General features: G+C 61.8%; 1 protein-coding gene across 4 annotated transcripts; it reads right to left on the reverse strand.

Moving 5' to 3' along the window:
• Positions 1–45: 45 nt before the first annotated feature.
• On the reverse strand, positions 46–9,159 carry ZYX (zyxin). Of its 4 annotated transcripts, none has more exons than XM_038559292.1 (10): positions 9,071–9,159; positions 8,586–8,805; positions 7,898–8,103; positions 7,648–7,740; positions 7,045–7,554; positions 2,782–2,902; positions 2,498–2,667; positions 2,218–2,396; positions 1,213–1,333; positions 46–629 (listed from the first exon to the last, which is right to left on the reverse strand). In XM_038559292.1, exons 2-10 carry the CDS (start codon positions 8,791–8,793, stop codon positions 525–527), a joined length of 1,713 nt encoding a protein of 570 aa, XP_038415220.1. In that variant the 5' UTR covers positions 8,794–8,805; positions 9,071–9,159; the 3' UTR covers positions 46–524. The 4 variants fall into 4 exon arrangements, with proteins under 4 accessions (XP_038415220.1, XP_038415221.1, XP_038415222.1 ...); XM_038559293.1 differs by having other exon boundaries at positions 9,076–9,123; XM_038559294.1 differs by lacking the exon at positions 7,648–7,740.
• Between the last annotated feature and the right edge of the window lie 2,655 nt (positions 9,160–11,814).

The following is an 11,814-nucleotide window of genomic DNA, read 5'->3' on the forward strand; positions in this document are numbered from 1 at the left end:
CCCACCCATGAGGGCCATATGCACAAAAGAGTTGACTCCTAAGGATTTTGGAAAACAGGTCTTTTTTTATTGATTTGTAGCTGTAGCCACAACCTGGCAGCATGGGGGGTGGGGGTGGGAGGACGTCCAGGCCGGTCGGCCCGGCCTGGCCCAGCCTCCCAGAGTCTGGGCGTCTCCTGGCCCTCAGCAAGCAGAGTACGTGGCTGCTCCGGGGCCAGCTGAGGGCATCGGTGCAGCAGTGAAAGCAGCAGCGCTCAACCTGGTGCCCCCTCAGGTGGGGTACACCTGGAGGACGGTGGGTGGTCCCTGCAGGATGGAGGTGGGCTGGAAACCCAGAGCTGGGACTCTGCAGTCCTAGGCCACGTTGGGGCCCGGGACAAGGTGTCTGGGATACCTGGGTGGGGGCTGGCGTGGAAGGAGAGGCTGGACATCAGAAAATAACTGAAGGGGGGGCAGGGCAGGTGGGGGGCAGGGCGGTCTCTGTGGGTGGTCCGCGGGTGGGGAGTGGACTCTCCCGTCCCCACTCAGGTCTGGGCTCTGGCGGTGTGGCACTTCCGGCAGAGCACGTGGCCGTCCAGGGGGAAGCAGCCATTGTCATCTGCCTCGATGGACAGTGGCTTCCCGCAGTCCTGGGAGAAAGGAGGAAAAGCCCGCTGGTGGAAGGCCCCTGTGTGCCCCCCACACCTCCACCTTTAAGTGAGGAAGACCAGATGCTCCATGCCTCGGCCAACGTCCAGCATCACTGCCTGTGTCCCCACCACTCCCACCCTCCTCTCCTAGCCTCACCTCTCCTGCCCATGTTCCTTGTCCCTAGGCCTCTCCCACCCGAGGCGGACAGTGGGTTGAGCTGTTACCAAGGCACCCACCCAAAAAAAAGACATGGGACCTCTCCCGCCTGCCTCTACTCCCTTCTCTTCCTCTTTGACCTCACCAAGCACATCTCCATCTCCCTCCAGTACAGCGAAGGAGAGCACCCTTCCCTCCCACTGGTCACTCTTTTTCTTGGTTTATCCACAACCCAAGGACCCCACAGAAAGCCCTCCCCCCCAACTTGCACAGTGACGGGGGCATCTGGGTGGAGCAGGCACAGGTATCACCCCCTCCACCCTCAAAACTGCAGCTCCAAACTCCTCCCGGCTGGTACCGGCCACCACCTGGTAGTGAGCGGTGTCCCACCACCTCCCAGCGCTGGGAGCCAGAGGGATGGCCAACCTCGCACTTGTAGCACTTCATGTGGAAGTTCTTGTCCAGAGCGACCACTCGCACGGTCTCCTCGCGGCCGGGCTCAGGCATGATGGGCCCTTCGCAGACGGAGCACCTGGGGGCATACTGCCTGGAGGGGCAAAAGCGAGGCAGGGGTCAGGGTGGGGGCAAGGGGTTCCCAGAGTGCAGGGGGATGTGCATGGCAACAGGGCAGGTGTCTTGGCCCATTTGCCTCACATCCCTGGGTAGAGGACACTCAATGGAGAAATCCTAAGACCAGCCCCCTCATCCGTCCTTTATCAAGGGGAATTTCCTGCCTTTCCCCAGCACCCTCCCCAAAATCCCATGTACCCCCAGGAGCCTCTGCCACCAGGTCTTCACCCTCTGACTGCAGCTCCTGCAGAAAGCACAGCCAGAGGCACCCTTCTCCAGCCCCACCCCACCCCCGCCCAGGACCCCCTGCTGCATGGCGTCTGCCCCACTGCTGGGGTGTACAGAGGGAGGGATGTGAAGTTCTGGATGCCTAGGCTGGAATTCTGAAAACCTATACCTCCAACACACTGGCAGAGGTGGGAGTCAGACTCTGCAGTTTCTGTACACCCTTTAGCTACATTACGGGATTCTACAGCTGGCCTGAGAAAGCAGCCACTGCTTGTAGGGGAAATCCAGAGTTCCAAAAAGCCAATCTCCAAAAGGACTTTCGGGACCCAGCCTGTGCGTGAAATGAAGTCATTCCAACACTCGTGGCTGAACACAAGACCACAAGCCTCCGAGAGCCAAAGGCCCAGGGAGGGGGCACCTGCCAGTAGCAAGACTTGCCACCAAGGCCTGAGGCCACTGGACAGCTGAATCCAGGCGAACTGGTCTCCTGCCGTCAGACAAGCATGTGGGGCCAGGAAGGAAGGCCAGGGGGTTGGCGCTGCCGTGGAATCAGGAGGGCAGCCTGGCCCAGCCCCCAGACGACGACGGCTGGCACCCAGAGAAGAGCCCAGAAGACAGGAGGTGGGTCCTCACTTGTGGTAGTCAGGTACACAGTGGGGCCGGTTGGCCTGGTCCACGATGAAGGAGGTGCCCTCCAGTGGGCAGGCGCAGACCACGCACGTGAAGCACTGCGGGTGGTAGGCTTTGCCCGTGGCCCTCAGCATGCGATCAGTGATGGGCTGCCCACACGTGTTGCACTTCTCCAGAGTGTCCTAAGGAGGTGGCGGGAGGACGTCGGCCGGGAACCGGCACCCCAGGCCCGCCTGCCCCACATCCACGGCCAGCCCCGGGCTGAGCCCCCACCCGGACTCACAGTGTAGCAGCCCTCACAGTAGGGCGCCCCCTCCAGGCTGTAGAACTGCTGTCCTTGCAGTTGCTGCCCACACTGGTGGCAGGTGAAGCAGGTGATGTGGAACAGCTGTCCCAGGGCTCGAACCGCGGGCTGTGTGCGTGCCAGGGGCTGATGACACCGGCCACAGGACTCTGGGAGGCCAGAGAAGACAGAAGTCAATGGGAGGAAGGAGCGCGCAGGCAGGCGGTCGGCTGGCTCGGACGGGGAGTGAGGTGGAGGTCCCGACAGGTGGCCGGTGAGCTCACCATTGACAGCCACATTCTGCCTCTGAGGGTGCTCCATGTCGTGCATTAGCTGCTGGGTCAGCTGCTCCAGCTCCTGCACCTCCTTCAGACTCAGAGGTCCCGGGGCCCCAGGGGAGCGTACCTGAAACGCCAATACTTTCTCCAGACCCTCTCAAGAGTCACCCTCTCTGAGAACTTTCCCCAGCCCGCTGATCCGCTCTCTTCCAGGAAGGACGAACTCCCCTCCCATCTCCCAGACACGCGGGTTTGACTCCAAAAGCTCCTCCTTCTCCCTCCCTGACCCCCAGCACCACACAGATAAAGGGGAAGGGGATGACCCTTCCACCCACTTTGCCCAACGCGCCCCCCACCCCCCCAGGGACAGTCACGGACAGGCCAGAACAATGGAGCGGACAGAGGCCACACACACAGCAGCTGAGGTCACTGAAGCACCCCGCACCGCACGCCAGGCCGCGCATCACCTCCACAGAGCATGCTCAGGCATGGCCCCCCACAGAAGAGGTTGGCACGTGATGGCGTGTGCACCCAGGTGCACACACACCTACCCGTCCCGCCTGCTGCTGAGCAGCCCCTGTCAGCGTGAGGACACAACATAGGCGGGATTGACAGGTTAAACCTTTGGAGCCCAGCTCCCGGCTCCCCCAATAGGGGTCCGGGGCTCCCTGACCCCCCTCCCTCCCCAGGAGGCCTCAGAGAAGGCCCATTCCCATAGGCCTGCCTGCGCCGTCTGTTAAGAGCATCCTGAGAGAGCTAGAGGCAGGTGGGCGGGGTGCAGGTGAGGTTAGGGGGGTCCTGCCAGGAACCCTGAGCAGTGTCGGGGGGTGGGGGTGGTGGAGGCACTGCAGGGTCCGTGTGGCCTGCACCAGCGTTTCCATGACACTGCAGCAGAGACGCTGGGTTGGTTTTCTCTCTACTGGATAAGCCCACCCAGGACTGTGGCCCGTCACTGAATGTTCTCCCGTCAATACCTTCGTCCCCGTAACACCTGGAACCTCAGAGCCACCCAGCTGCCTCTGCCCATAGCCACCGTCCCCTCGGGCCTGGCTCCACCATCCTCACACCCGCGTGCATCCAGGGCGGCCACGGGGAGCACAGCTCCACGGATGCTCCAGCTCCCAGCCATTCCCCCGCAGACTCCTCCCGGGCCTGCCCTTCCTGTGAGCCCCTCCACAGGGTAAGCTTCACCCTTTCTTCTCCCGATCTCCCCTTCCCGGCATCTTGGGGACAGAGGGAGAGCACTCAGCCAAAAAACCAATCTCCAAAAGAACTTGGAGCCACCTCAGGTGCCTGTTCCATTCCTTGGAAGTTAAGAACGACCTGTACACATCAGCCCCCCATGGGTGTGCACAAGCCTTTAAGACACACTCCGTGCAGCCGCCGTGTGCCCTCTCTGCCTGCCAGCAGCAACGTCACAGCTTCAGTAGCCGTGGCACTCAGGCCTCAAGCTCTTCGACTAGAGCTCCAAGTGTCCTCTGTCCCAGGCATCTAACACCAAGGGACACTTCAGACCCTCGGACCCGAGACTTACTGGCCTCAAGTAAATCTTCCCCCGAGGCCCCAGGCTTGACCTCCCAACAATCGCCTTCGTCCCTCCTACCCCATTCATAGCTCCTGAGTGAACGAGCTCAGAAAGGCTGCTCTGCCTCCCAACTGTCCCCACGAGTCTTGTGCATCAAGGCCTCTGGCTTGCCTGCCCCCAAGTCTGCTGGCGGAGCCATCTACTTCGACAAGGCCCCGCAGACTCTCGCCGCCCTCCGCCACCATGGCTGGCTTATCTGGCCCAGTCTCAGCCCTGGGTCATGCCACCGCCCGCTTCCTGCTTCTGCCTCCCAGCTGCAGGAGGAAGGTGGAGGGCTCGCTGCTCGCTGCTTGCTGCACACTGCTCGCTGCACACTGCACACTGCAATGCACTGCGGTGCCCTCTGCGCCCTCGGGCCTCGCCCCCGCTGGTGCTTGGCTCCTGCTGACTCCCAGTCGCCTTGCCCACAGCAGCTGTTCCAAACCTTCCCATCTCCCCGAGCCCCGATGGCGTCGCCCCCTCGCTCACCCCCTCGCTCACCGATGACCTCACCTCCTACACGACTGAGAAGGTGGAAGCCAGCCAGCTCCAGCTCCCCGCTCAGAAAACACTGTGGCCACACGCCCTCGGCCTCTGGGAATGCCTGGGGCGCACGCCCATGCTCCCCCCAGGGCGCCACCCCAGCCACAGCCCCTGCTCCCCGGCATCATGAACCCCTCTTCCAGCGGCTTCTTCCTCCTGCTTCTCTCTCTGACACGCACACTCCCTCCCCTGCTCCTTCACCTCCCTGCCAACCTGGGGACAAGGCTACTCCATTTCTCACCACCTACTGACTCACCTCCTTTAACTCTGTCCCCCCCACAGGGCACCAACGGGGCACCCCGCGGCCACCTACAACTTCCAAATGGCCACATCCCTGGCCTTATTCTCGGCCACCCCAAACGCCTCGGCCATCGCATTCTCTTGAGACCCTACACCGACTTGTGACCCTCTTCCTCCTGCGGCCGGTCTGCCCCCTCCCACCTGGTCAACCTGAGCATCACCCAAGTTTTCCTCCCAGGCCCTCAGCTCCTTCGCATCCCCTGGGCCCGCTGCCACTCCAGGGGCAGCTCCGGTGTCACCACACCCCGCTATCCTGCGCACACTGAGGCCCGCTCCTGAAACCCAGCCCTCCATTTCCAACCAGATGACAGGTCCCGCTGAGACCAAGTCCTCCTGGAAGCCGTTGCTCAACACGCTGACAGCTGGACCCCTCCTCTTCCCGTGCAAACCATTTCCCTTTCTGGACTTCTCTATTTTATCAGAGACACCGTCATTCCCCAACACACCCCTCCTCTTCCAACTGCTTATCGGTGGCCAAGCCTGGAGGCTCTTCCTTTTTAACAGCTCTCCTATCTGGGCCTTAGTTTTCATTGCAACGAACACCAATCTATGGTCAACCAGGAGTGAACTCCCCACATCACTGACTTCCTACCTCAAGCCCATGCCTCTGCTAGAAAAAACTCCCCCAGAGCCTCAAAAGCACAGATGTCACCAGCCCTCCAACCTGGCCACACGACTCCTCAAAGACTTCCAGTAACGACTCTCCAAGACTCAGAGGCTCCCTTGGTGTGTTCTTATTTCCTCTTCCCTGTCGCCCACCCACCTACCACCCACCTCCATAAGCACAGCTCTGCGATCCTCCCAGAGGAACGGGCTACTTTCTCTTCTCCAAACACCCAGGGTACCTGTGCCCTGGAGTCCTGCTCATGTTGTTCCCACCCAGATGCCCCTCCTGGTCCTCTCAGGAACCTCAAGTCACACCACCCGTTCCAAACCCGCAGGCCCCCATGCTGATGCCTGTCTGGAGTTCCTGTAACACCAGATCCTGCAAAACTCGCTGGCATTGTGCATCCCTTCCCCTGCGCCTGCACACTAGTACACACACACTCATGCCGTCGGGTAACTTGACGGTTGGCAGTTGGCAGGACTACATGACCGCCGGGGTCCCTTGGACTGAGATCTCATGCCCTCAAACGGAAGGCAAAAATGGTCAGACAGGAATGATCACCTTTCTGTTTGGAGCATTCAGGAGCTAGATACAGACCCCAGCACTTTCTAAGAGTTAGCTCATTGAATCTTCACAACCACTGTGTGGGGTAACAGTGGGGAAACTGAGGCCCAAGGTTCACCTAACTTAACTTGCCTAGGCTCTCGTGAGCCGGGAATTCTATCCCAGGCCCATCTGACTCGCTCAGACTTAACTTCTTTGAGAGATCTCTTCCCTCCAGAGCACAGTGCCTGGCACTCGGCGGATGCTGGCTCAGCCAGTGTTTACTGACGCTGTGACTCTTATCATCAGATGGGCCCTGAGGCAGTGAGAGTGGCTCAGAGGAGCAGAGAGATTAACTCAAGAATCTAAGAAGGGGAAAGCAGCAAGGTTGGACTGGTGATGATCTCATCCCTCCCTTTAACATACTAGGGGGCAGGGAAAGTCCACCAAATCCTCCTGATGCAGAGCCTGGGCTGCTCCGCCAACTACCGGCAAGGCCCCACTCAGACCCAGACCCTGCCAGGCCCGCCTCAGAAGAGCTTTCTCTCACCACTGTCCCCCCAGGCCAACTTCGGAGGCTCTAAACTCCTATCCTACCGCCCCCACTCTACCTCCCTCTCTGGGGCCACCTTTGTCCTCATTCTGCCGCTCCTGACTTCTCCCCCCAGCCCCAAACCCCTGGTCTCAGCCTGGTCCTCCCACCCTCACTCACCTGATTTTGGTTTTGAGCCGGTGGCGGTGGCACTGGATGCTGCTTCTCCTGCACCCGGGGCTTCTCCTTCTGCTGAGCATAGGTGAAGCTGGGGGGCTGAGGGGAGCCAGTGCTACTGGAAGAGGGAACTTCAGGGGACCCCAACTTCTGATTGGGCTGTGAGCCGGGTCCACCTGGGGCTCCAGGGCTGAACTTGGAAGCCACAGGAGTAAACTTGGGAGTCACTGGAGAAAACTTAGGGGCTGGGGATGGGGCTGGGGGTCCTCGAGGCTGAGTGTTAGCCAAAGGCACAGGCTGGGGTTGGGCCTGGGCCTGGGCCTGGGGCCGGGGCTGCACAGGGAGCTGGCCCTGGCTGGGAGGCTGAGCCTGAGCCTGAGCCTGGGGCAGAGGCTGGGAGCTGGAAGGGGACTTCCAAGGGGGCAGGGGTGCTGTGCTCCCCGTTGCAGGCTTAGTATTGGACTTGTGACTGAACGGAGTGGTGACTGGTGGGGGCACATATCCAGATGACACCTGCAAGGGGAGGGAGAAGGGAAGAGAAGCTCAGTTAGAGCCGAGGGGCGCCTTTCCTCCCTGCCCTGCCTCTCCCACTCCCCTGTCCCTTACTCGGGATTTGAAGGGATCATTCCTGGTCATGTCATCCAGCAGTGAGGACAAAGAGTCGATCTCCAAATCAATACTGCTCACCTTCTCCCTGGGCTAGAGGGTCAAGGGTCAGAGCACCCATCCCAGGTCTATTCCCACCTCACCCCCATCAGGCCAGAGGTGCACGGGAGGTGGAGGTAAGGCCTCTCCTCTCCTCCTTGGGGGGGGGGGGGGTCGTCCGAGTGTTGCAGCCCCTCCCAAGCCCCCTTACCTGTGGTGGGGGGGGAGGTAGGGCGGCCTCAGGCCCTCCCTCTTCGTCCAGGGGAGGCGGTGGCGGGGAAGGGAAGATCTCCTCCTCCAGAGACTCAGAGGGGAACGGTTCCTCCAGAGGGGGAGGGGGAGGTGGGAAGGCAGCTCCTAGAGCACCCTCGGACTCGTCGCCATCCCCAAGGACAGGAGGGGGAGGCAGGGGAAAGTCTGAGGTGGAAGAGGAGAGAGGGCAGTCAGGGGACAGAGAGGACAGCAGGGGCCCCTGCACCCCTTCCCCCAGTTACTGTCCCTCTACAGCTCTCACCCCTGACCCAAGCACTCTCCCACCCCACCCCACCCCCACCCCCACCCGATTGTGTGGGAAGGCGACGGAGGCGCAGGACCCCTGGGAGCATCGGGTCAGGAAAGGCGGGGTCCGCCCCTGGAGGGATGCAGCTCCCGTTACACTCGGGAAAACGGACCCAGAGGGGACGACCGTGCCCCACATTCCCGCCTCCCACCCCCAGGCGGGGGACTTGGAACAGTCCCAGGAGCCCTGGCTCCCGGCCACGAGCTCCACGATGAGGTAAGAACATCTGCTCGGGACAGGCTCGCGGCGCCCAGCCCCCTCCGCTGCGACCGCCCCGGCCCGGCCCCGGCCCCGGCCCCGGCCCCGGCCCCGGCCCCAGCCCCGGCCCGGCCCCGCGTACCTTCCGGGGGCGGCGGGGGCACCTCGCCCACCCGGCCCATCTGCGCGCGCTGGGCCCCGGCGGCCGGCGGGGGCTCCCCGTCCCCGGGCCGGAAAGGATTCACTTTGGGCTTCGGGGCCACCACCGGGCCGAACTTCTTCTGCGGGGCGTAAAAGGCCGGAGCCGACACCGACACGGAGATCGCGGGAGGCGGGCGGGGGGCCGCCATGGCCAGGCCGGGCTGCAGGGGGTGGGCGGCCAGGTGACGCGGCGCCCGGCCCGGAGCCCCCCTCCGCGCTGCACCCCAGCCCGCGCCGCACCCCCTCCGCGCTGCACCCCAGCCCGCGCCGCACCCCCTCCGCGCCGCACCCCCTCCGCGCTGCACCCCTGCCCGCGCCGCACCCCCTCCGCGCCGCACCCCCTCCGCGCTGCACCCCAGCCCGCGCTGCACCCCTCCGCGCCCCCTCCGCGCCCCCTCCGCGCGCCCCTGCGCCGCTGCCGCCGACCTCACCGCGGGCCGGAGCGTGCGCGCCGCGTCGGGGTGGCCGCCGCGCAGCCGGGTCCGCGGACTCTGCGTCCGGGCCGCGAGCAGCCTCCAGCCTGGCGGGGAGGGGACGCGGGGAAGAGGAGGGAGGGAGGGGGCGGGGAGAGAGCGGCGCTCAGACCATACAAGGAGCGGCCCGGAGAGGGGGGCGGGGAGACGGGAGGGCGGACCCGGCAGGAAACTCCCCCAGGAAGGGGCCCCGCTCCGGCTCCCGGCTCCCGGCTCCCGGCTCCCTGCTCTCGGCTCCCGGGCCCGAGGCTCCGCCGCGGCGCCCCCGCCCCCGCCCCCGCCCCCGCCCCCGCCGGGCTCGGACCGCCCTCCCCTCCCCCCTGCTCCCCTCCCCGGGCCCAGGCCTCTGATGTCATTTCCTGACCCCCCGCCCCGTGTCCCCCGCTCCCCGCCCGACCCGCGGGGGCCGAGATCTGACTCACCGTCCGCTCTCCCGGGGGTGGCGGCGCGGCCCGACTGCGCCCCCGGCCCCTCCCCGGCCCCTCCCCTGCCCCCTCCGGCTCCGCGCTCGCCTGCCCGACGGGGCTGCACCGGGACGGGGCGGGGGCGGGGGAGGAGGGGCGGGGGGTGTCCTCCCCGCCCCGCCGGGCCCCTCTGTGACCCGGGGGCGGGGTGCGGGCAGGACCTCCAGGCTCCCGGGAGGATCCTAACTTCCAACCTTGGGAGCCGCCTCGGGCTTCTAGGAATTCGCCTCGGCCGCGCCCCGCCGCAGACCGGCTGAGCTCCGCGGGAGGGAGAGACGGGGGCGGGGGGCGGGGGGCGGGCGCCGCGGCTCGGACCGGACTTCAGCGCCCCCCGTGACCCCCCGTGACCCCCCGTGACCCCCCAGCCCTTGGGCGGCGGGGCGGCCCCGGAGCCTGCGTTCGGTGGAGCCCCCACCGGTCCGACGGGATTCCTCGGCCTGGGACTCTGCGCCCCTGGCTACGCAGAACGGACAGACCCAGGCTCTTTTTTTCTTTTCTTTGTTTTTAAGTGAACGTGGAAATTTACCCAATTGCTGCCTGAATTCCAACACACTGGCTACCTGCAAAGTATGGAGACATATGGCACCTCGGCCAGCGGGGCGGTGTGTCCCCGGCGGGAGCCTCCTTTCCTCTCTCCGCTGCCATCTAAGGCGCTCAGCGCCCTGCGGCGCACCATACTCAGTATGTTACTTCCAGGCCTGGGCCCTGCAAAGGGGCCGTACCCTGCTGTCAGCCAGCCTCTGGGCTATGCTCTAGAGACCTTCCAGACTCAGCCCTCACATTCCCGAAAGAAAACAGCCTGGGAGCTTAGGACATGGGGCCAGGTCGTTCCCAGTAAGCTGCAGGGGCTAGCCTAGAACGGGGTTTCTTGAGGGCTGAAATGCGAGAACCCTCTCCCGGTAGCCCTGGTGTCAGGTAAAGCAGCCCTAGATACAAGAGAGCAGAGTGAGGTCAGGGTTCAGAGACCCAGCCTGAGTGCCCAAAATAAGTGACAAGTGTCTTCATTCTCTCTGTAAAACAGTGGTGCTCTTTAATCCACCGACCTTATTGCATTGTATAAAAATAAATAAAACTTCCCATCTGAAAGTGACATATAATGCTCAGTATTATTATTCAAGTCCCAGTTCTGCCCAGAAGGGAGATTCCAGTGGGTTAACCTAGGGCCCTGTTCCCCTTGGGGGTTGGCAGGCAGACCTCTCAGGGGCCCTGGTACCTGCAAAGCTCTGCTCTTTCCTTCCACCTTCTCTGAGCCTACATTTTCATCTCCTACCATCCCACTGATCTTTTCTGTAGAGCTCTACTGTCTTTGCCATTGGGATTTCTCACAGCTACAAGCATGTGGGGCCATGTAGGATACTAAGCATGCCATGCAGACCTCCTCTAACACGTAGGAGCTGGTCCTGGGCCTGTCCCTATGAAGATCTGCTAGAAATTCGATACTGAACTTTCCATGCATATTGGAGATTGTGTCTTGGGCTTTACAGACCCAAAGTCTCATTGCCAACCCTTCAAAATGCAGTGGGCCCTAGAACAACATTGGTTTGAACTGTGCAGGTCTATTTATACACACAGTTTTTTGTTTTTTGTTTTTGTTTTTTTGTTTTTTTGTTTTTTTCAGAGAAATACAGTACTGTGAATGTGTTTTCTCTTCCTTAAGATCTAATTAGCATGTTCTTTTTTCTAACTTACTTTATTGTGAGAATACAGTATATAATACATCTAGCATACAAGCCATGTGATCATGGTCTATTTATGTTACTGGTAAGACTTTTAGACAACAACAGTATATTAGTAAAGTTTGGGGGAGTCAGATTTTTGGCAGCACAGGGGTCAGGGCCCCTAACCCCCACACGTTGTTTGAGGTCAACTATATACCCAGTTGGGGAAAAAAGTTAGGAAGATGGTTTCCAGATGGCATCGCTAGAGTAAAAGCCATCTACTCTCTAAATGTCTCAAGGAATGTGCGTGTGCAAAATATAGTACGTTTAATTGTTAGGCAGCTGAACCTATTTATAAATCAAGAATAGAAGAGTGTGTAGGCAGGCTTAGTTTTACTGACAACTGAGAGCATTTGGGCTGCAGAATATTAAACCTAAGAGTTTTAAGCCAGCTTTTCTCAATACAAGTAGAAACGCTTCAGAGCATCCCAGAAGGACACATTTGCGTGACCAAGATGTCGCAAGTGTAGCTTGGGGTCAATGCTATCAGAATGCACACAATGAACAGGATCAGC

This window comes from Canis lupus, chromosome 16 (genome assembly GCF_011100685.1).
Source record: "Canis lupus familiaris isolate Mischka breed German Shepherd chromosome 16, alternate assembly UU_Cfam_GSD_1.0, whole genome shotgun sequence".
In the NCBI taxonomy this organism is placed as follows: domain Eukaryota; kingdom Metazoa; phylum Chordata; class Mammalia; order Carnivora; family Canidae; genus Canis; species Canis lupus.

Bases quoted from the DNA above. Each gene is read 5' to 3' on its own strand.
- ZYX (XM_038559292.1), bottom strand. From the start codon at position 8,793: ATGGCGGCCCCCCGCCCGCCTCCCGCGATCTCCGTGTCGGTGTCGGCT. The intron at 2,397-2,497 runs GTGAGTCCGGGT...CCACCTCCTTAG, and splicing joins ACTGTGAGGGCTGCTACACT to GACACTCTGGAGAAGTGCAA. The intron at 1,334-2,217 runs GTGAGGACCCAC...TTGCCCCTCCAG, and splicing joins TGTGTACCTGACTACCACAA to GCAGTATGCCCCCAGGTGCT.